Source organism: Anthonomus grandis, chromosome 12 (assembly GCF_022605725.1).
Source record: "Anthonomus grandis grandis chromosome 12, icAntGran1.3, whole genome shotgun sequence".
Taxonomy (NCBI): domain Eukaryota; kingdom Metazoa; phylum Arthropoda; class Insecta; order Coleoptera; family Curculionidae; genus Anthonomus; species Anthonomus grandis.
In genome coordinates, this window is record NC_065557.1 from 5916909 (window position 1) to 5942361 (window position 25453).

Consider the following 25453-nt stretch of genomic DNA (forward strand, 5'->3'; position numbering starts at 1 on the left):
TGTCAAGAAACGTCAGAAACTTTCACCGTTTGTTTTGTGTTTTTATTATAACAATATAATTTATTCCTTTATTGTTTAATTTCTCCTGCTTCATAAATAAGTTCCTACACGCCTTATTTGACACCGTTCCCAGTGTATAACAGCCACCATTCGACTCGTTTTAATAATCAACCAGGTAAGATGTCCCCAGAAATAAATGGAAACCCGCCAAGTGTTACAAAACGAAAGAAAAACCGTGAGAAAAAGCCCCAAATGGACGACCTGCAAAACTTCGACCTCAACATGCCCAGCTGCAATTACTTCCCCGTAAGTCAACTACCATATCCCATGCCCGAAATGGCCAATTACTATCCGTATATGAACTATACAAACCCTACCGAGCCTATGTCCCTTCCAGTTTACCCCATAAACTACCCAGGCTACCCTTGCCCAGGAAACATAATGGGTAGCACCGGAAACGTATCCAGACATTCCACGCTATCAAACCACACATTTAATTTACCAAACGATACCCGTGAATACATAAGCCTTCCAGTTTTAAACAATGACTTCATAGAGGACTCGAAGCGTAGATTTTCAGACCCAGGCCTCCCCAACGATAGCGATTCAGGCTCGAATTCTTGTGACGAAACAGTACAAAAACTCACACAGCAGATAAATGCTTTGAAGGAAAGTAACAATAGATTATCAAGGGAAGTAATGGAATTAAGAATAGAAATGAATTTGATGAAGCAACATCAGGCCAATCGGCATTACGAAAGGGAATACGAGCCAGGGATGCTTGTGGATGTTATTAGGGAGGTAAGGGAGGCAGCAAGGGTCAGAGAAGACGCATTGCTGGCGAGGGTGAAGCATATTATGGAAGAAAAACATCTGAATGTGGTAAGTGAATTTATAATTTTTTTTTGTTAAACAGGTGTGGTCGAGTGATAAATATTCTGGTTAACCAACCTTGATTCAAACCCAAATTTATATTTAATTATTTAGGGATTGGTTTTATTGGTTTCTTTATCATGTTTTATTGTTATGTTAATTTATGTAGTACCTAGATAAATTATTGAGGAAATGGTAAACAAGTAATATTTTTATAGGGAGGTAAATTGATAACAGAAATAGGGGCAGTCTTAGGAAATAAATCATGAATATATGAATTTTTATTGCTGTTTTTAATAACTTCGTGTAATTTTTATGATGCTCTTTAAAAGTGTCTTGAAACTTGTAAGGGAAGTCAAGAATTGCTTATGCAGTTTTTTTGCCCTTAAATATTGGGACTGATTTAAATTCACATCATTTATTCATGTCAAAATGACAGAAGTAATGTGTCCCATAAAATAATAAATGCTTAATTTTAGACACATGCAAATATGTATTTATATATAGGCGTCAGATTATATGATATGCAAATTTTGAATAAAATAATTTAATAGATATAGAATAAATAACTAAAAGAGAAAGTGGGGTCATCAGCAAACTCAAAAACTGATTGTCAATAAAATTAATAAGAGTATAGGTTCAAGAATGGAACTCTGGAGCACTACAATTTTTATTTTTTTTCTCTGATACTTGTGTATTAAGTAAGATTCTATGAGTCAGATATTCTTTTAACCTAAGCTTATCTATAAGAAGGAATCAATGGTTGTCAAAAGCATCCATGACATAGAATATTAAGTATACTCTATATTCTTCTGTTCTTCCTGAACCCTAATTGACTCTTGTTAAACACTTATTCTTTTCAAAGTACTGCTTCATCTGATCACACAAATATTTTCAAGACTCTGATATAATAGGAAGAACAAAAATTGGCCTCTAGTGTTCTGCATCATCTGCATTTCCTTTCTAGAATAGTGGTACAATGAGGGCTTCTTTCAAACAGCTTGGAAGTCAGTTTTCCCCTGATACCTGCATCAGTAATTCTAGTTAAGGGAGTGACAATAAGTTCTAATATTGGTTTAAGAACTTTCACAATAAATATCTCTAGTATTTTTATTTTTAAGCTAATTTGTTACATTCCTATAGAGCCGCAATCCCACCAAGATTCATGAAAGGATCTCTATTTGGCTCAGGTATAGTACCTATTTACAATGATGTTGGGGAGTATTTAAAAAATAGTCATAGGAGTACTAGAAGAAGCTATGTAAACGGCATTTTCCACAATTTTTAATTAAATAATTTTTTTTAATTAGCTTTTGTGTACTGAAAGTAGTGAAACTGATTTGGAGAGGTATTGTATTGTTTCTTAATGCTGCCTAACAACTGTAAATGCTTTCTTATAGCCTGAAGTTATGGAATATACCAACTAATGTTATTTTCAGATCTTATCGTATAATTCTTACTGGAAAACATTTAACAAAATATTCACACTTAGGTGCCTGCTTTTAGTAAAATCCCAATGTATTTCAAAACTTTATTGTAAAACCAATGCAAACCTGTCTACGTAATTATACTCTAATATCTTATCAATTCCCATAACTTAGTTAGAAACTTAGACTTATAATGGTAGTTCATCTAAAATCATTATTTTTGCTTTATTCCATAATAATTTCTGTTCCATAAGATAAGAAATCAATGATGGCTGGTTCCTGATAAATTCCCTAGATGGCCCGACTAGTTAGAAACCACAATTTCCTTGCCTTTAATTTTTCACTCCCTTTTCATGTGTGCTTTGTACATAAAATAAAGTGTACAGTACACTGTTTATATTTGTCGAGTAATATTGGCCTGTAGATTTAGTTCATTCAATTTTACCACTTTTTACGGCTTTTCCCCGTTTGTTCGGCGTTTCCGACAGATTTTCAGATTATATGAATTATAAGTGGGGCTGGTTTTTGTTTGGGTCTTTCTTTTGTCTTTCTTTGTATACATTCAGGTTGTTAAACGGGTAAAAAGGTTGTTTTTTTATATGATTTTCTGCTGTAGTTCGATCGATATAAAACGTAATTAAAACTGGAGTAGTTTTTATTTTAATAACCCGAGGCCGCACCTAAACGTGAAAAATATACTGGGGACACAATTAAGGCAGGGCATAATAATCGTGCGCCCGCACCCTCCCCATATAAACCGGATAACCCGGAAATAGCACGTTTACCCTATATGCGACCCGGGTATATCAGAAGGGATGCTATGCCGGTTCGCACTTTTAGAGTTAACCGACGTTATTTTACCTTTTTATTGGTTTTTATCTCGGGGTTGATCTACGACCACCCACGGTGAACACGTTTTATCCTAAAGGTTCCGCAGGGTTTATCATAATTTTGGACAGTTTTTGCTATTAAGGGTGTTAAGTGCTTTTTTGTATTTTGACCCCCTGTAACATCCCTGCTGTATTAAAGAAGACCATACGTAAGTCATAAAAATGTGAGTCAAGTGGAATTTGTGTAGCCTTCCTGCAAAAGGGCCTGCTGCAAATTAAATAGGGAAGACCGCCAATCAATTGTATATCGCCAATATATTGTGTAAGAGGAGCCGATTTCAGCTCCACAGTGTTGCAGGTTTTTGGGATTGACAATTTATTGCAGACTCAAATTTCAGGATACATACATAATTAAAGTGTGCAGTAGGGTGTCATCAGATTGCTATGCCCTTAGAATAATTTCTAGGAACTTAAATGTTTACATTGCAAAAAATGCTTATCATGTCCTGTGGAGTCACATCTTCGCTATGGGATTTGTTTCTGGGGATCATGTGTCTACTATCTTTTTAAAACAGTATTTGTTCTGCAAAAAAGAGCCATTAGAGTCCTTTGTGGAGTGAGGTCTTGTGTATCTTGTCGGCATCTTTTTGTGCAAAATAGAATCTTGTCCCCTTTGTTGCTTATATATGCTTGAAATAATAACTATGGTACTCAAAAAGAACCAGCATGACATTGTAGGAGGCAGTTCGTTTGATCGTCTTACATACACCCTTCGCTTCGGTTGCCCATTACACATTCAGAGTAAGAGAGAAGTTGTTTTATTTACATGGGTAAAAAACTGTTCAGTAACGTTCCTCTTAATATAAGAAAACTTAACTCTTATATTAGATTTAAAAACCTTTTAAAAAGATTGTTAGTTACTAAAGCATATTATACATTAGACGAGTTGTCCCGATTACCAAATATGTATGTGTAATTTGGAAAAAAAATATTGTAACTCTATTTGCTTTCTGATGTCTATTAGTCCTAAGTTTTACTGACTTAGATTTAATAAGGCTTTGTCAATAACTCTGTTTGGGACAATAAAGCTACTTTTTGAATTTGAATATATATATATATATATATATATATATATATATATATATATATATATATATATATATATATATATAAACAGCTTCTACAGAATTTTGATTGGTCAATTGTATTAAATGAAAATAACTATAAAATTGCTACAAAATTTTTTTTACAAAAATACCAACAGTTGTTAGCAGATGTAACAAAAACTTACATTCTAAAAAATCCAAAATACAAAAAAATTAAAGCATGGATTACTAATGGTATTATTACCTCAATCAGAACAAGGGATAAAATGAAGAAAAAATTATCAAAAAATTATTGTCCCATTCTAGAAAAAACATATAAAGACTACAGAAATAATTTAAACAAACTTATACATAAACAAAAAAATCAATATTACAAAAATCAAATAGAAATTAACAAAAATAACATGAAAAAACTTTACGAAATAACCAAAGAGGCCACTTATAAAAATTGTAATAACAAAGACACTTTTCTAAATATAAAGAATAAAAATAATGCAAATTTCAGTAGTCCACTTGAGGCATCTAATTATTGTAATGAGTACTACATTAATATAGGGGTTAACATGGAAAAAGCAATTCCACCACCACAATATGTTCAACAATTGGAGCCTCCAATATCAAACTCCGTTTACCTAATCCCAATAACAAAAAATGAACTAATAAAATACATCTCAGAACTAAAAACGAATAGCTCCCCTGGACATGATGGTATAAGGGCCGATCTTATAAAAAAGACCCATTTAGAAATTATAAACCCACTTTTACATATACTAAATTTAATTTTAGAAACAGGTGAAATACCTTCACAATTTAAAATTACAATTGTAACTCCCATTCACAAAAAAGGTACCAAAACCTTAATAAATAATTATCGACCTGTCAGCCTCATTAGTAACTTTTCAAAAATTTGTGAAAAATGCATAAAACATAGAATAATAAACTTTTTTAAACTAAACAATGTTTTATCCACAAACCAATTTGGATTTGTTGAGGCATGTAGTACAGAAGATGCGATGCATAGGTTAATAACTGAGGTTGTAAATAATTTAAACTCAAATAAAAGGTGTTTAGCGGTATTTTTGGATCTTGCCAAGGCATTTGATACCGTCCCTCATAGGGATCTTCTCAATGTACTTGAAAGATATGGAATAAGGGGAAGAGCCCTTCAGCTCTTCTCTAGTTATCTGTCGGAGCGGTATCAGATGGTTAGGCTAAATAATGTGTTGAGTGAAAAACGAAAAATAAAAATAGGCATTCCTCAAGGAACGGTCTTAGGCCCGATATTATTTATAACATATTTAAACTCCCTTTTAAAATTACAGATTGATGGGTTAACAGTATCTTATGCTGATGACACGGCAATTGATGTTTCGGGAGATTCTTGGGAAAGCATAAGGGACAAATCCATGAACATATTGGTAGAAATAAAAAACTGGCTAGAAACTTCTAAACTAACTTTGAATTTAACAAAAACTAATTACATAGCTTTCTCTTTGACTAGTGTAAATAGACCTGAGTATACCTCCATTTTATTTAATGATGATTGCATTAAGGAGACCTCATCTACAAAATATCTCGGTATTATAATCGATAAAAATTTAAAGTGGAAAACACATATTGATCATGTCTCCAACAAAGTCCGAAAACTTGTTCATAAATTTTACTTGCTAAGAGAATTTTTGAATAAAAAACACTCACTATCATTTATAAAGCATTTGTAGAGTCAATTTTAAAATACGGAATACTGCTGTGTGGAGGACTTTATAATAACAGCTTATATAAGTTAAATATAATACAGAAGTACATTTTAAAAATAATTCTTAAGAAAAACCGTTTATATCCTTCTCATTTGCTTTTTAATAAAGATATTCTAGATATTAGATCGTTATACAGTGCGAACGTAAAGGTTGGAATAAATTCATTTAAAATTCAGGGGTATGTTCAAAAAAAAAAACGCTCGGACATGTCGATTTTTATTTTTAACTGCGGGTTTTCTTACTATAATTTTATGTATACAGGGTGGCCCAAAAATAAGTCACGGTCATCAACGTAATTTTTTTAAATGTAAACACCTATTTTTTATTTTAGATTTAGGTTCTACATCAAATTCTAAGTACATTTCATGTACCATGTCCTATACCTAAACTCGACTGTTGACGATTGAACACAATAAAAGGCTATTTTTGGAAGAGTTATTTATATCAAGCAACCTATCAGTTATTGTTTGGTTATTTACATTTGTGGTTGGTGTTTTTGATTGTTAACTTGTCACAATTTGTTGACATCAAATAATTTTGAGTGAATTTAGTTTGATTTAGATGCCTAAGCAAAGTTTTGCTTGTGTTAAGTTTATCAAAAGATAAAATTAAAATTTCAAAAAATGGTACGTCTTAGTGAGCGAGAGCGAATAGAGATTTTGATGATGATTGGTTATGGAAACAGGATGCGCACTCAGATGGAAGTCTGTGAAATTTATCATGCCAAGTATCCTGATAGGCCACGTATATCTCAAAGTACTGTCAGTAAAATAGAACAGAAATATCGGGATTTGGGTCATGTCAGGGATAATTATACGAAAGGTCGGTCAAGTATATCAGAAGAGAAGCAACTAAATGTTTTGCTGGCAGTTGAAGAAGATTGCCATAAAACGACTCGCAATATTGCGTTAGAAAATCAGATATCCCAGACATCCGTCGTTAAGTATTTAGGTATAAATAAATGCACCCTTACAAAGTTCAATTGGTTCATGAACTAAATGAAGATGACCCAGATAGGCGTTTAGAATTTTGTGAGAGACTTATGGACTTGTGCCATGCTAATCCGCAATTTTCAAAAAAAATTGTATTTTCTGATGAGGCAACGTTTTGTCTTCATGGTAATGTAAACCGGCAAAACTGCCGATATTGGGCTACTGAAAATCCGCACTGGATGATGGAGTGCCACAGCCAAGTCCCTCAAAAAGTAAATGTTTGGGCGGGGGTGATTGAAAACAGGGTTATAGGGTCCTTTTTCTTTAAAGGATACTTGAATGGTCAGAGGTATTTAGAGTTTTTAGAAAATGACTTGGTTCCATGCCTTGCCACTTTATACCCCGATCCAGAAGACCCGGATATATTAGATAATTCCTTATGGTATCAGCAAGATGGAGCTCCAGCCCATTACACGCGTCCCGTGCGCCAGTACCTGGATACCGTTTTCCCTGGACGTTGGATTGGTCGGATGGGTGCAATTGAATGGCCGGCCAGATCACCGGATCTGACTCCTTTAGATTTTTTTTTGTGGGGGTATCTTAAGTCCAAAGTTTATGTTAATCGGCCAAACAACATTGAAGACTTAAAAATTAGAACAACGGAAGAAATAAGATTGATAGAACCTTCTGTTATCGATAACGTTTTACAAGAATTTCAGCATCGACTGGGATATTGCCAAGAGGTTCGTAGCAGCCATTTTCAACACTTAATAAATTAATTAAAATATTTTTATGTATTCTTGCTTGATATAGATAACTCTTCCAAAAATAGCCTTTTATTGTGTTCAATCGTCAACGGTCGAGTTTAGGTATAGGACATGGTACATGAAATATACTTAGAATTTGATGTAGAACCTAAATCTAAAATAAAAAATAGGTGTTTACATTTAAAAAAATTACGTTGATGACCGTAACTTATTTTTGGGCCACCCTGTATACATAAAATTATAGTAAGAAAACCCGCAGTTAAAAATAAAAATCGACATGTCCGAGCGTTTTTTTTTGAACATACCCCTGAATTTTAAATGAATTTATTCCAACCTTTACGTTCGCACTGTATATACTTACAACATGTTCCTATATACACACTCAACCTAACTTAAAGATTTTGATAGATCATTCCTATGAAACAAGAGCTAGATATCACGAGCACATAAAAATTCCGACAAGTTTAAATAATCTTAATCTGAGGTATATAAACTACTTTGGCCCAAAACTTTATAACTTATTACCAAGAGAGGTAAAAATATGTTCTAGAATGAAAAGATTTAAATTACTAACAAAGAATGTAATCTTTGAAAATCACCATCAATTTGTAAGGATTTTTAACTAGTTTTTGTGATTTTATGTCTATTTGGGTAGATTTAGGAGATCTATGATGTTAACATTACTAATCTTTTGATTGTATATGCAAATTGTTATAGGAGAATTGTTTTTGTTTTGGTTTTCACGGTGTAGAATAATATTACAAATAAATGTAACAAATTATTAGAAAACTTTACTACGCACATACAGATGTTTTTACATCTAGGTGTTGAGTACTAAGACTTGTATTAGATATAGCTATAGTTTAATTTTTGAAATAATTAAATAATATCATTCTATTGTAATAACTGATATATTGTGAAAATAAATATATTTTCTAGAAGAAGTTTCTTCTAGGAAACAAATAAAAAAATAAATATACCTGTAATAAGCTTGACACCTAAATTATTAGCAAGATTGTTTACATCTCTGTTCTGTTAATTTTTCGTTGGTTGTATATTGACAATTAAAAAGTACCCATTGGCATTTTTGAACTCTGTGACGTACATAGTTCGTATTAACAGTATTGGTTATTATATACTCTTTTGTATTTAAGAAATACATGTAGTGGTTGTAGTCAAAAGTGTGTCTTGGAGCCTAAGAATGCTGGGGAAATTTCTGCTGTGTGAGGGATCTTCCGGTGTTAGTTCAACCAAAACTCCATTACCATAATTATGTCAAGCAGAACAATGCCCTTTATATGCAATGAGTGTATTCCTCAAATTGGAAAAGCATTTCAATTAAATGATCGTGTTACTGCTTTGAGGAAAAATTAATGGCACAAACAGGGTCCTATCTGAAATGTTTGAAAGGCAGAAAGATCCTTTAACTCGATGTTGTTTAACCTATCTGAGAATACTGAACAAGAAAACCTGCATAAACCTAACAATAAGGTGTGGTTGAGGCTCCAATTAATACAATGAGTGCTTCATGAATTTGCAAACTTAATAAACATGGCCACCGTTCACTGCATATTATACTTCAGTATCCAGATGAGATATGATATTGAGAAACAAGTCAAAACTGGACAGTTTTCAAAATTTTGTATTGAGTCAGATTTAATATCAGGCAATGGGTCGAACTTAATGATTTAAAAAGGGACTTGGCAAACAAAATGGTGAGAAAAACCTTTTGTATCGGAGTTGTTTGTGTACTTCCCAAATGTTGGGGGTCTGCATACTACATCTTCGAAAATGTCTCTTAAGTATCTGTAGTACGATGTTGTTGTATTTAATCAAACATGGTTATCCTGCAATTTCACAAATTCTGAACTACGAAGAATTTACTAGAAGACATTTACTATCATTAAGTAAAAACATTGAATATTTTTTTGTGCACATGGTAGTAAAGGGAAATCAGTTTATTTTTGGTTGCAACTTAAACCTTCGAAAAGTACGTTGAGTTTAGTGAATGCCTGGAGACAGTATCAGACAATATCTCCCAAATAGTCGATGATTTAAAGAGAATTGTCCTTCTGAGGCAATGCATTCACCTGGAAGATCAGTTAATAAGGTACAATTAGTCCAGGTACTTTATTTTATGTGTTCATATCGTAACGTATATACATCAAGCAAACGCAATTGTAAATAAGAGTTTTAATTTGGATTTGGTATTCCTACAGCTAACACCACCAACCCCTCACCTATAACATTCGATATAATTATGGTGAAAATGTAGGTAGCGGGATTAGGAAGTTTTTAATTGACCGACGTTTCGACGATATATATTTTTCGTCTTTATCAAGGAAAATATAAAAATTGTATAGAGGTTTTTGTAAAACTTATGACTACCAGCCTCCATTGCACAAATGCACATATACACAAAACAACGACCAGGAAAATTAATAACATTAACGTTGGAATTATAAAATACTACACGCAGACAATAACAGATGGAGACGACTCTGTTGTCAAGGTAAAACGAAAATCCTGCAGTCTCCCTCCACTTACATTCAATTTTTTAAACTGTGTCCGAAACATGCCGGGAATTTTAAAAAACTTAATCTTTAATAAATAAGTAATTAGATTAATATTAATGCACCTTCTCGTACAAGGCGTTCTTTTACGATCCTATCCATCGAATTAACTATGGCTCTAACACGTTCATTTCCAGGGGGTCTTGACTTGCGAATTAGTATGTTGACAATCTCGACTCGTGTTTTTCGAATTAAGGTGTATTTATATTAGAAAAACCACCTTGGATAGTGTCACTGATCTATCACTAAATCAAGAAAATAATAAATCCTTAAACAAAAATGCGGCGAAGTAATCCCAGTGTAGGCTCAACAATCGGATCGAATCGGAGACATGCAACGCAAGATGGCGCCAATCCCAAACATACCCAATTAATATAAAAAAAAAAAAATTCCCATCGACAAGAACTTAAAAAATGGCCGTAGACGACCCTTAAAATAATAAATCACGCGTAATAAGTGAAACAGTATCCCGGTGAAGTCAGATGGGCGCGCCACGGGAGGCTCCCTCGTCCGCGGCCAATCTTCTTCTTGTTTGCCCTCCGAGGGGGCCCTCCCGCCCTTCGGCGGCATCGAAGAGGCTCCGGTTACACCGGCCGCAATCCGATATACCCCCCGTGTCGAACCCATGGCGACCTTAATGGCTTTTTACTTAACGTGAGAGGTCTAATTTTCACGACCAAGAGGTCCCCGAAATCGGCCGGTTATTGGTCGGGATTTGGATATCCCTTTAATTAACCGAAGACGAAGTAGTGGCAGCCATCTCTTTCCCTTTAATATGTAATAGGGGTTTTCATAGACGCATTAATTAATTAAGGCGAAGTCAGTCATCAGTGTGTATCAGCGAGTTGATAAGTCGGTTAAACTCAAAATGGCGGAAGGGTGCCATTATCGAAATGTCATCAAGTTGTCTCCCATCCGCCATTTTGAATCTTGCCAAATAGATGACGCCTATGTCAATTTGACAAGCAAAAACAGGGTGTCGGACTTTTCTATATTGACTATTTTTTTCTTAGAATGAAATTGGTGACTTGGAAGCCAGAACATGAAATGGCATAAATTAAACGATTTTAACGAAACGTTTTTGTTTCAGAACCAACTAAGCATGGTGTCAGAAAAAAACAGACATAACGACCAAACAGACCGACGAATCTCCAAGCTAGAAGAGCAACTGAAGAGCTTAACAGTGAGCAACTGTTCAAGGTAAGCATAATTTATTTATTGATTATACCGGGTGTCCAGGAAGTGTATCCATAAACTTTACAGAGTGATTCTCCAACAAAAAAATAAATTGTATGAACGTATATCCTAGGATCTACAGGGTGTTAAAAATTAAAAAAAAAGTTATATTTACGATAAACAAATTTACGAAAATTAATTTTTTTACCAGTGGAGTCCGTAAGGAGTTTATCGTAAATACTTTTTAATAAAAAAGCAGTAGGCCACTGCATTTTTCTGAAATAAATTATATTTTTTTAATCCCGGTTTAGTTTTGAGCAAATTTGTATTTCTGAGTTACTGAACTGTCATTTTGAAACAATTTTGTTAGACATCTATTTCAGCGTTTTTCCAAATTCGTACAAGAATTTTAGAACATTTTTTTTCAAAAAAATTTATATTTTTTCGATTTATTTGACGCAAAGTTCATAACTCAAAAAATTGACCCGATGCTATTTTAAAAATTTGTACAAATAATCTATGGACAATTTCGTTACACACTTATTTCAGCGTTTTTCCAAATTCGTACGAGAATTTGAAAATATTGATTTTTTTTATTTATTCGACACAAAGTTCATAACTCAAAAAATTGACCAGATGTCATTTTGAAAATTTATGCACATAATCCATGGATAGTTTCGTTAGACACCTATTTCAGCGTATTTCCAAATTCGTACGAGAATTTGAGAAAAACATTTTTTTTCGAAAATATTGATTTTTTTTTCTATTTATTCGACATAAAGTTCATAACTCAAAAAATTGACCAGATGCCATTTTGAAAATTTGTACACATAATTCATGGACAATTTCGTTAGACACCTATTTGAGCGTTTTTCCATATTCGTACGAGAATTTTTTTTTTTTCGAAAATATTGATTTTTTTTCTAGTTATTTGACACAAAGTTCATAACTCAAAAAAATTGACCAGATGCCATTTTCAAAATTTGTACAAATAATCCATGGACAATTTCAGTAAACGCATTTCACTATTATTAAAAGTTTCTTTAAATTTTATTATAACGCTAAACATAAAATGACAAACAAAAATAAATTTTTTACATAAATTTTTTTTTTTAATTTTAACTTTTTGTAACGGTTTTGCATTTAGTTTATGACAAATCGTAGTGTAATGCTAGACTAGCTCAATGCAGGTATGTTGAAAAATCTCATAACAGAAGACATCCATTGCACTCTACGTGTACTGCACTTCATGCGACCCATTAATAACGTTGATAATGAGGAAATTATTTTAGTGACCGTTGAAAAATTCCTGTAGTTAGTGTAAGAAGTCTTGCTGCGGTTACTCATTTGTCAAAAAATCATCTGTATGAAATATTTTACCTAAAAAAAATTGCATTTTCAAAAAGTTCAGGCGCTTTTGGAACGAGATTTTTCCTACCCTCTCTCCCCGTTTAGAATTTTCTCACTGACTCCAAAATTAAGAAAAAAAACCAAGATCATCAGTTTTTTTGTAAAATTTTGATTGGCGATGAATCGTTTTTTATTAAGAATGGAATTTTTAATATTCATAACGCCCATTATTACTCAAATGTTGAAGAAAATCCTCATGTTTTTAAGGAAACCCATCATCAACACAGTTTTAAAATTAATATTTGAATGGGAGTAATTGGTAATATTTTATTAGGGCCCCTCGAACTGCCTGATCGCTTAAAAGCTAATAAATATTTAAAAATTTTACGAAACATATTACCACAAGGAATTGGATGAAGTGACTTTAAATATGCTTCATGCATGATAGCTGTCTCGCACACTTTGCTGTACATGTTCGGCAGTATTTAAATCAGACATACCAAAATAAATGGATAGGAAGGGGTGGTCCGATTGCTTGGCCTCCTAGATCCCCTGATTTAAATTCCTGTGATTTTTGCATTTAGGGTTATTTGAAATCGGAAGTTTATGTCATTCCTAAAGAAATTTGAGAACAGTTTTGGGAAAAAATAAAGTGGGAATGTTCAAAGATTTCGCTATTCCTTATCAAAAAAGTGAGCAATATTATGTATTGAATCTGGTGGCCGTCATGTAGAACATTTAATGCAAATATTTTTTTTTGTTTTATCGTTATTTCATTTAAAATAAAATAACGATTTTTGATTTAACTTAAAGTTTATAATAAATAAAGTTATTTAAACACTAGAACTTAGTGCCCAGAAATTTTTAATTTATTAGGAGTTTATACTTAAAAATCACTACTTGTGGTTTGCTTTTTCTCCCAGTTATCCTATAAAATTACATTGATTTTCCAAGAAGATTATTCATTTTACAATAATAAACATAGAAAAAAAATAATTTAATAATTGTTGAGTAAATACTACACTGCGGAACAAAAAAATAAAAAAATTTGCGACATTAATTTTGTTATTTATTTTTGTAAACACTTAGATTAGTCATGCACAGTATGCATTTACTTTTTTTGAAATATCACAGTTTTTTGAAAAGACCTACCAAGCATACTTTGACATAAACATTACACAGAAGAATAAATTCTGGGTGCCCAATATCGTGTGTAAGTCTTATGTAGAATCTTTGCGATACTGGAGTCAAAGAGGACGTAAAGGGCTTGAATTTGGAGGGCCGATGATAAGGACTGAGCTAACTAATCATTTCAATGATTCTTATTTCTGTGCAGTGAATGTGAAAGGTATTAACCGGTATAAAAAACGTACTTGGGTTTATCTTAATGTGGAATCGGCTAAACCCCCAGTATTGCTCAGCGATGATTTGCCAATTCCACTGTTCTTCGGATCATCTACTGCCAACTGTGATGACGTGACAGTGAAAGAGTTTGAAGAAAGTAGTTTTTGTAGAACTACTTTCACAAGGATTTTCTCAAGAGGAGCTTAATGACTTGGTTCGTGATTTGAATATATCAAAAAAATCGGCCGAAATTCTTGCTTCCAGACTAAAACAAAAACGCTGTCTTCAACCTCGTTTTACTATTACATCCTTTAGGACCAGGGAGCAAGACCTTCTTCGTTATTTTGTAACAATGTTTCCGAACTCTTAACTATTATGGGCCTTCCCAAATATAAGGCTTTTTATAAATAGCTCAAAAAGAAGTCTAAAATATGTATTGCTGCACACGGCAGGAATGGAAATATATTTTGCTTCGGTTCCAATCGGTCATACTACCAAACTAAAACAAGAATACCAAAGTATTAAAATTGTTTTAGAAAATATTTTATATGCACAACATCAGTGGTCAGTTTGCATCGATTTGAAAATGGTGGATATCTTATTAGGCCAGCAAAGTGGATATGTTACGCTCAATAGTCGAATTCGGGCATTGCCTGAAAAAAATACGCAACTCTAGTTTTGAGCAAGAAATATTTTACAAACCCGAAAAAAATATTTTATACGACTTTTGAGCATTACAAAATAAACAAAACTAGTTTTGCCCAATTTAAAATGCACAGATCTAGTTTTGAATATTTCTAATTGACCAGGTCTAATTCTGCTTTTTTTATTCAATTAATTAGCGCCAGCATCGGAATAAATTAGATATAAAGTTGGAAATGGTATTTAAATTTATTTTATTTAAATTAAAAATATTCTAACAAATACAAAATCAAATAAATAATTATTCTTTGGTAAGTATCCAGTTAATTTAAAAGTAATATTTATTTAAACAAGAGCTTGAATAATGATATTTAGAATAACAGAGGATTTTTTCTTTCGATAAGAGCATAATCTGCTAATACACTTTTTAATGCACATACATGAAATAAATCCTTGTTTAGACCTTGATATATTGAATGATGCTGTTCTAAGTGATATTTCTTTGTCGTTCTTGTCGCCAAAATTGTTGTTCTCTATAAAAATATTATTATCCGCCAACTAAACTCTTGTTTTTACAAAAATGTTTTTTGTAAAATTCCAGACTTTGTTGCTAATTTGTAAAACCCATCATCAATTGATTGAACAAATGCCATTACATTTCGTGGTGCTAATCTGCCACGATCCACGTCTGGTATGCTTACAAGAACATTGTCGCCAACTGAGGCTGGTTTAAATTTTTTATTTGATTGTGCGAGCATTAAATTGGCTTGTACTTCCAAACCTCTTTTAGCGTTTTCACGATTCGTAATTATATCGCAGGAACGTTGGCAAAGAAAACATCTCTGATTCCAATTCGTTGTTAACTTTTGAAATGCTGCAGGCAGCATGAATTTTTCCTTTGCACTTTGAACAATTTTCCACGATGGTGTTAGACTTTTGATACACCGTACATAACGAAAGTTCATTTTCGTTTCTCGTGTTTTCAATGGCTATATTAACTTTAGAAGTTTGTTATTCTCCTTTTTCTCTATCTTGAATAAAATCCTGCACTTCACTATCTGCCATATTTTTTAAATCGATAATAGAAAGTTGCACTTCGGTATCATCCATATTATCCTTGTTGACTATAAGAACTTGCACTTTGCTATTTGCCATATTTTCCCTATGAATCAGAAACTTGCACGTCATCTTCAACTGTTTCGGTTTCATCTATAGATCCTATAGTATTTTGAAATTCGTTGCTTTCATTTAACAGTTTTTCGAGATCGTCTTCAGTATCCAAAGAAACAACTAAATCTTGGGGCAAGTCAGTATCCTTTAAACCATTTCTCTGAGCGAGACCAAAAATAGCCTCGTATGGGGATCGCTTAATTGCACTGTGGTAGCTTCTATTTTTTTTTAACTGGACGAAACACAGTCCATTGGCCAGTGTTTTGTTTTTTCATCGGACATCCAACATATAAGAGCATCTCGCACATCTCTGTTACACCGTTCCACAGAACCTTGACTCTGTGAGTGGCGCGGTTTTCTATGAACGATTTTCAAATGTGGCCACTGGCATTTTAAATTATTAATGACCTGATCGGAAAATTCACGGCCATTATCAGAATGAAGTATTGACGGAGCTCCAAATAAACAAAAAATTTCTATTAGGTTTCTGGCAGTTTCTACAGCAGTTTTACTTTTCATTGGGCGTAGAACACAAAACTTAGTCAAATGGTCTTGATAGTTCAAGATGAATTTGTAGTTTCCATCTGGGTCGGTCTGCATATTAATAAGATCAACTTGGCACCGAGAATTCATTAGTTTACTTAAAATAGGCTTAACAACGATTCCCTTTCTAGGTGCCGTTTTTTTCAGTTGACATATTTCACACAGTCTTAGGTATATGTTAATAGTTTCTCTAGTAATGTTTGCGTATTTTTTCTTTAACTCTTCTTCCAATGCTGAAACAAAGTGCATGCGTTATAAAAAAATTCTAGATTGAGATCTAACGTGCCGGTACCGGTATCCGAATAAATCCCGGTAATAAGACGTTATAGCCAACCAATAACCTAAATATTAGTTTATTGGTTGCTAATAATTTAAACTAACCTTATAAGTTATTGTTAATTCTTGTAGTGATCCTACAACTTCCTGGCATTTGTTTGGATACCGGTAGCGGGAGGCATATTTGCTAAATTAATTTAATATTGTACAACTCAAGTACCGCCCGGACGCATCATAGCGTGCTGTCCCATTGGCTAGACATCCGTTAAAAACAGCTACATATTTCAGGATTCTATTGGGTGATTTAGTTTACAAATTAGTGTGTGTTAATCCAGGTTGGTTTTGATTAGCTTAAGTTAGTTTTTTTGATTATTCGACCCGCTAAATCAAAACAAACCAGATCAAACCAACCTGAACTAACCCAAACTAATTTGTAAACTAAACCAGCCAATAGGATCTTGTAATATATGTAGCTGTTTTTAACGGCTTGTCTAGCCAATGGGGCAGTACTTGCATTGTGCAATATTAACATTAGATTTAGTAAATAATTAGTGTTGTTCCGAGACATACCTTTATGCCCCGTAGAAATATGTGCCTGGTGAACAATAGGAAACACTTCATCCGTGGAAACAAAATATAGTATGGCATCAGAATCTTCTTTGCGTTTTTTAATTAACTTTTCCACGCCACTTATACTTATTATATCAAAACGCTTTATTCTTCTGTACTGTTTAGCAGATAGGGGTTTTGATTGGGCTTTGCACAAATTTGCCTCCTTTACATCATTAAGTTTAGTGAGGTAATGATCTTTACCCATAAGATTATGTTTTTGAGTACCTGAAGCCTCCAATAACCGAACCAATTGTGACTCGAATTCTGCTTGCATTTTTTAGAGGTAAATGGTTAAATATCTATTTCAAAATAAGCAAAACTAGTGAGAACACTAGTTTTAATAGAAATATACAGAACTAGTTCTATTTATTTCATATTGCACAAAACTAATTTTGTTTATTTTAAAATGCTCAATAGTCGTATAAAATATTTTTTTCCGGGTTTGGGAATATTTCTTGCTCAAAACTAGAATTGCGTAATACCCCTGTTTCATTTGTCTATGGGATATTCGAGCAAAAAATGAACATTGGCCTTGAAAGGTTTGGCCTTTGAGAGAAGCTATGGAGGAAGGAAAAAAAGTGGTTCATAAACCACTGATAAGCCGAGACAATATCCTTCTTTCACACATCAAGCTTGGCCTAATGAAAAAATTTATTAAAGCTCTTTATAAGACTGGTGACTTATTGGTATTTTAAAAAAGTGTGCCAAAAATGTACAGCTCTCAGTATGGAAGAATTGAAAGCAGGTATTTTCGATGGACCACAGATACGTATTCTTATAAAAGAGACTGAATTCATAAACCATATGACAGAAATTGAAGCACCAGCATATGCAGAATTAGTTGCTAAAATGCTACAAAATTTTAAGAGATTAGGAGCATTAAATTGCATTTTTTACACAGTCATTTAGACAGATTTCCGAATAACCTGGGCGATTACAGTGAAGAACAAGGAGAAAAGAAAGATACTAAGGTCGATGGGACAGCCACATGATGGCAGACTACTGCTGGTTCTTACTAAGGCAATATCCTAAGCAAAAACATGCTAGAAAATCCCACAGGAAAAGTTGTTTGTAATTTTTTTATGTTTTGAGTAAATAGAATACATATTTTTTGTATCATTCTTAAAAAAGAGTTCAATAAAAATTTGTTTTTCTAAATATATTGGCATTTTTATTTAGGTTTCTTCAGTAAAATAGTTATTAGTCTCTATCTCAAAAACTAGAGCCAATTTTACAAATCTGATATTGATTTAGTATTTAGCACACTAGTCTTATAAAAAACTGACCTTAACCTTTTAGGCCGCAGAATCACTGTTGTCCAGTGTTATCAATTTGACCATTCCAAAAAGGGTTTTTATTAATTTACGCAAAAACAGTGCCTCAAATCAAAATAACTCGAGAATAGAAATTTTCTCAAAACTAAACAAGGATTTAAAAAATAAAATTTATTTAAAAAAAATGCTGTGGTGTACTGTTTTTTTATTAAAAAATATTTGCGATAAATCCCTTACGGATGCCACTGGTAAAAATCATTTTTTTCTTGTATGCCAAAAAATGTCTCAGTTTTTAATATTATCTAGTACTTCACACCCACAAAAAATGCCACTATTAAAAAAGAAAAAAAAAGAGAGAAACCCTGATCGTACATATATCAGGAGAGCACACGTCCTGCACACGTATCCCCTCGTTTTAAAAATCTCAGCGTTCTTCGGCGAGCGAATCCTTTTTATTATTATTATCATCGTCGTCGTCGTCGCCGGGGTGGGCCCCACGTAGTCCCTGGACCCTGCGATAGCGGCCGGAACATGTCTTATCGCGGCCCATATACTTTCCTGCAGCCGACGCTTTCCGCAGCTCCCGCTCTCCTTGTGCAAACAGAATTTAAAGGACACATCTGCTGGAGATTGCCGGTTTTGCACCCTCCGCCCCTCGCATGGATGTCTGTTGTACTATATGAAGGTTTAAAAAAAAAATACGAAACTGTATATCCTGGATATTTCCAGGCTTGGCGGAGTAAGTAAATTTATTATATAATAATATGTATAAATAAATAAATAAGGTCGATATTATACCAAAATGTACAAAGGCGAAGTCTAGCCTAGGGCTAATCAACTTAACCTCTAATTACATGAACAAAAATATATACCAAATTACATATATAGCAGTTATAGAACGAAGGTAATAGAAAACCCGTGAAATCCATGAAACCTATCTTGAATTGAAAAATAAGCAATGACATAAAACTAAAAGAAAAAAAAATGTACACATTTTCCCTTTAAATTATAAGGAGATCATCTGGAACGTGAGTAAATGCGCCCTTGATTTTACTTTAAAACCAGCAATGGACATGCACTTAAGTGAATTCGGAAGTTCATTATACATCGAAACAGCATTAAAAAGAAAACATCTGTGAAATAAGGCAGAATAAAAACGAGGAGTCAATAATTTACTTATACATCTTAGATTGACCAGCACATCTCTTCGAAACCTGAATTTTTCACGAAGGTAAGCAGGGGAGGCTGTACCAAGCAATTGATGCACAAAAACGGCCAACTGATGAAGATAAAGATTCTCAACACGCAACCATCCAAGAGTACACATTTTTTCTGAAACTCTGTCATATTTTCTTAAGTTAAAAATGAATCTACAGCACTGATTTTGAATCTTCTGCAAACGATACAGGGTGACTTTATCTAAACAAGGAACATAAACAATGTTACAGGACTCGCATAATTTTGCGTACTTTGTAGATTATCCAAGACAATTTGTTTCTTATTTTTTGAAGAGAGACACATTACAGAACACTTGCTAGGATTTAATTTTAAATTATTGCTCGCCGAGAAAGTTGAAATACATGACAAATCTTCATTTATTCTTCTACAAACCCCCAAGACGTCATCGGCTTTAAAATAATAATAAATTTGCGTATCATCCGCAAAAACCTAAATACTGCAATATTTAACAACCTTATACATGTCTGCATTAGAATAAAGATAGGACCCAAAACGGATCCTTGTGGTACCCCAGAACTTATATAAGAGCGGTTTGACTGAGCTTGATTTCCTAATACCACCAGTTCTTTCTTTCAGAAAGATACGACCTAAAGAAGTTTAATGAATCATTATCGAATCCATAATAGGTCAATTTTGCTAAAAGCAGACTGTGATCCAACGTATCGAAAGCTTTAGAAAAGTCAAGCAATACGAGCGCCGTAGTATCACCTCTATCCAAAGCCTCAATGATTTCTTGAGTAACTTTTAACGAGGCAGATGTGGTGCTGTGCCGCTTTCGGAAACCAGACTAGCCCTGCGGGATTATGTTATTTGTGATAAAGAAATCATAAATCTGTGGCTTAATAAACTTTTCCAAAACTTTCGAAATTACTGGAAAAATGGATATAGGTCTAAGATAGCAATAGTCCTTTGGGCTACTGATTTTAGCTAATGGCATTATAAGAGAAGTCTTCCAAACATCAGAAAAACAACCTCTTTCCAAAGAGTCAAGTGAGGAGCAAGATGATGAATATAATGTCGGAGCATATTCGCTGAGATGCAGTCACTACCACAGGCAGCAGATTTGAGATCTAAAACTATTTTTGAAATTATTTCTACAGTGGCTAAGTGAAATGAGAACTGGAGATCACGACTAAATGTATGATTAAGAAAATATTCGACTGTCTTTGGGCAGTTATCTGAAGGACTATAAACTAATGAATAAATGAAAAATAATCATTTATTTTTTTATATGCATGTCAATCTAATAAATTTCTATAATAACTATCTGAAAGCAGAAGAAATCGATCAGAGCATGTAGCAGTTAACAAATGATGCAGTAATTATTGCATTTTTCTGATAATTGGTTTCACGTTATTCAGTATTATCGCCAATTTAATGTGATACTTTGAAATTAATTAGGCCCTGGAAAATAGGTAAAAACTTAAATTCTATTGTTTTCAAAGTTTGTCATACCACAACAACAATAAGATCAGCAATAATAGGATTCCACTGTCATTTTGTCACACAAGATTTCTCTCATCTGACTGACTGATTTCCTATGGGTTTTGCAACTAGGCAATCTCCCCAGCTTTCTCCCAAGTTCTCGTCGAGTATACACTCTGCCTCCTAAATCAGATTCTGATTTGCTTCTATATTGTCTGTCTCTATGACGGAGATTTGTTTTACTTTCTTATTTACCATTTATATTATTATAAATTTTTGATGCCCCTGTTAGTAATTAATAACACTATGGATTTAGATAGGATATAGGAATTATAAGGAATATCTTGAAAGATCCTTTTATAGTTTTTCTTATAGAGTAAATAGTTTCTGGTCTTTGCTACAACAATATCCTTTATAATTTAATACGGTTTCTGCCCAAATATTTTCTTGTTGGATTATGAAGTAATGTTTGTAATGAAAAAGGAATTTGATTTCTTCCTTATCCCCAACCTGTTCAGATGATGTAGAGTTAAGCAATGTCCCGTTTCTTCCTATGTTGGCTAGATTGTCAGCGATTTCATTCCCTATAATGTTGTAGTCCTACGGTTGGAACCCTTAGTGTGACACTGAAATTACGAGACAGTTTTACCACTAACCAACTCCACTGTCGAGAGTAAGATAAAGAGTGGTAAAACTGTCTCGTAATTTCCCTGTAAAGTTGTTATGACCTGGAATGCAGGCTTTATATATTTCGAAGTCACTATTCTTTGCATTTCATTATGTGTTTGGTTAAATAAGAGATCTGTCTTTATTTTATCTGATGTGATTTTTTTATTGCATTTCTGAGTTTGAAAGTACAATGAATTTTTTTATATCCTTTTCCAGGCAATATGTTATTGCATTGTGGATCGCTACAAGTTCTGCTGTGCATATCTGGGTATTATCTGGTAACCTTGAGAATTTAGGGTTTTCCTGTTTGTCGATAGATCCATCTGTATACAGTGCTTTTATTTCAAAACCAACCACCCATAATAAATTCTTAAAAAAAAAGACGTCAAAAAGATAGACTTTCTGGACATCTATGCACAATTATTTACATCTATTTACAATGAATATTATTTCTAGTAAAAATCGCAACAATCTCTCTCAAAATAGCTTGTAGAAAAATATGATAATAGATTGAAGCCTGGGATAATCACGCTGTCAACAGACAGTTTGCCTTAGCCCAAGTTTCTGTGAAAAACTTAAAATTCAGTTTCAAATTTTCTTATTGAGATATGAGAAAATTTTGTCAACTCTAAAGCCCTGAATATTTTAAGAAAGGGAGTCAAATTGATTATTATCTAAGTGAAATGATTATTTATTACTCTTGTATGAAAAAAACGATTAAAATAGTGGCTAGCCGGTCAAAGGATTAGAGTCATGGCTGTAGCAAGTTTGCTCTCACTCACTGTTCTTTAAAGGAATAACCTCAATATTAGCAGTTTCATTTTTCTACTTGAACCTCTGGGGAAATTGGTATAAGGAAGTCTTTCTCCGTATTATATGCATGTATGGGCACGATGTTAAATTCTCGAATTACTGACATATCCTTGGACCTTTCAGCAGAATATTTAAGGAACGTCCTGTGTCGGCAATTTGTATATATGTCAAAGAATTTCCTCTAATGAATTTTTTATGCAAAGGCTCTTGGACCTTGCTTGATAAAATTGCCTCTAATTCAGAAAGCTTTTGTGGTACAAGAAACGTTCTCGTATGAAATTATTGGGTAAGAAATGCTCGTTCTTAGGCTAAAACTCTTTTAATTAAGAATATTCTTATTTTTCGTTAAAATATTCTCAAGAATAGCGAGAATTTACTAAGAAAATTATCAAAAAAAAATGAGCTAACCAAAACTGGCGCCTTAACTACCCAAATCCTTAACCCAGAATCACGTTATTATTATCAATATAACTCTTCTTTCTTAAGTTATACCCATAGCTGTCTTAATGTTGCAATATTCGTTCAAGAATATTTTATCCTTCCGTTTAAACTAATAAATGCATTAGGTAAACTTGGTAACAAGGACATTCCTTCGAAGAATCCCCGATATTTCGAGGATCCTATTATGATGTTTTCTATTCGTTCGATTGCAAATTTGCTTCATGAACCCTTATGCTTCTATTGTATGCCAACATTGTTTCCTTTTACAGGTCTCTAGATTCCACAAGTGCCTTAAACTCCTCGTCCCTCACTTTGACCGACGAAAAGACCAAATCTGCCCGCCAGGTCATGGACCTAGAAAGAGAAGCCTTAGAACTAAGACGAGAGCTACAAGATACCCGCGCCAAGAAGGAAGAAGCTGACCAAAAAATCCTTAAGTAAGTAGAACTGTTCAATGAGTTTCGTGTTAAACCTAGTCACTACTGGCACGTTACGTTACGTTAAGGCGTCGTAGTCCTGCTCATTTGCCGCTTTTCCGACATCTAATCCGCTCTTGTCATTGGTCACTTTTAGCATCTTAGAAAAGTACTTAAAAAAAAACCTCACATCAGAATGAGTTGAAAATTGGTCAAAGTGTTTCTTATTCGATTCCGCACAGATTCACTATTTTGTTTTGTGATATTCGATCTGGTTATCTTAAAATTTAATAAACTGTAAATAAAATACCATCGGTAAAACTGGCAACGACGTGAAAACGCCCGACCAAGATGCAAGCCAGCCTGAACAGCTGACGAGGGAAGCCAATAATAGCAAGTCACAAAATGTAAATTATAACGGATCGCCAAACAAAATAGTGAATCTGAGCGAAATCGAATAAGAAACACTTTGACCAATTTTCAACTCATTCTGATGTGAGGTTTTTTTTTTAAGTACTTTTCTAAGATGCTTAAAGTGACCAATCACAAGAGCGGATTAGACGTCGGAAAAGCGGCAAATGAGCAGGACTACGCCGCCTTAACTAGCGGCTAAATTAGTATACCATTCCGACGTTGCCAGGTAGGAAAACCAATTGCTCACTGGCTTAAATCCTGACGTCAACACTGCAATAACTATCGCTATATTTATATTTAAGTTTTAAGTATGTATGTTCAAGGTTGTCAAATATGCTGCGGCGTAGCGATGCAGCCAGCACCTCGGAGCCCTCTGACGACGGAAAAACTTCGGCGGACAGTCTCTCGACCGTCACGACCATCGCATCATCGGTTGCTTCCCCCAGGGTGATTTTGACCGGTCCGGTCACTAGTTTGTAAACGGCAACACCCGATTGGCGAATCCGTCCTAGCAATGTTGCCACAGGGTTCAAAACAGCAGAGGTATCTGCTGTTTGAAAAAAGAATACTTTACTAGTTTATCTTATTTTATTAGTCGTTAGGGGTTGCTTGAATCAGAACGCATTGACTGCATGTAATACTGCTGTGGCAACACCGATTCGTAATCGTCACGACTCGTGGATATCCGCCTCTACTGTGTTGCCATATACTCGAAGAAGTAGTAAATATTTTCGTTTTGTCGTTTTGATTCAAGCACCATTCATGCGCCTTAATAACTTAAACCGACTGATTCCCAAAACAATCACAATAATTATTGGTTAATGTATACTAAAAAAAAGTGTGTTAACGCGCATTCCATTGAAGGGTTAGTGAATTTATCGTTAATGTAAGTAAATTAGGTTTAAGGGTACTAAACGAGTTATAATATACATCCTAATTGACTGATTAAATGAATCTGACTTATTCGTTGCCATATTTCGACTAATTAATGATTTGTTGCTCTCTAAAATAAATATGGTGAAATAGATAGGACACCCCCATCTCGATTTGGTGCTAAAAAAGGCCTTGAAATTGTCAATGTTTAATGTGTATTTTTAGTTTTAATTTATTAAGCATACACACTGTTATAGGTAGAAGCAATAGCTGGGTAATAAATCAAAAAACAATCGATAAGGGCTTTCCCTAGATTAAAATAAATATTAATTTATCTAATACATTTTATGGGTTATAGGGTTATCGTCACTGTTATCACATATCTCACAACCTGTTAGGCCTAGAATTAATTTCTTGTTTTGATACTGAATAAAGTTATTTTTTTAACTACGTGATTGTTTTTTTATGTTGTACCCTTCAAAGGCTTCACTAAACTTATTGGGAAGACAAT

General features: G+C 33.6%; 1 protein-coding gene across 1 annotated transcript; it reads left to right on the forward strand.

The window, feature by feature from the left end:
- On the forward strand, nt 1–25392 carry LOC126742992 (uncharacterized). The gene is made up of 4 exons (XM_050449888.1): nt 1–882; nt 11356–11465; nt 23509–23676; nt 24393–25392. Exons 1-4 carry the CDS (start codon nt 181–183, stop codon nt 24547–24549), a joined length of 1137 nt encoding a protein of 378 aa, XP_050305845.1. The 5' UTR covers nt 1–180; the 3' UTR covers nt 24550–25392.
- Nucleotides 25393–25453: the final 61 nt, after the last annotated feature.

Bases quoted from the DNA above. Each gene is read 5' to 3' on its own strand.
- LOC126742992 (XM_050449888.1), top strand. From the start codon at position 181: ATGTCCCCAGAAATAAATGGAAACCCGCCAAGTGTTACAAAACGAAAG. The intron at 11,466-23,508 runs GTAAGCATAATT...TTCCTTTTACAG, and splicing joins ACAGTGAGCAACTGTTCAAG to GTCTCTAGATTCCACAAGTG. The intron at 23,677-24,392 runs GTAAGTAGAACT...TGTATGTTCAAG, and splicing joins GCTGACCAAAAAATCCTTAA to GTTGTCAAATATGCTGCGGC.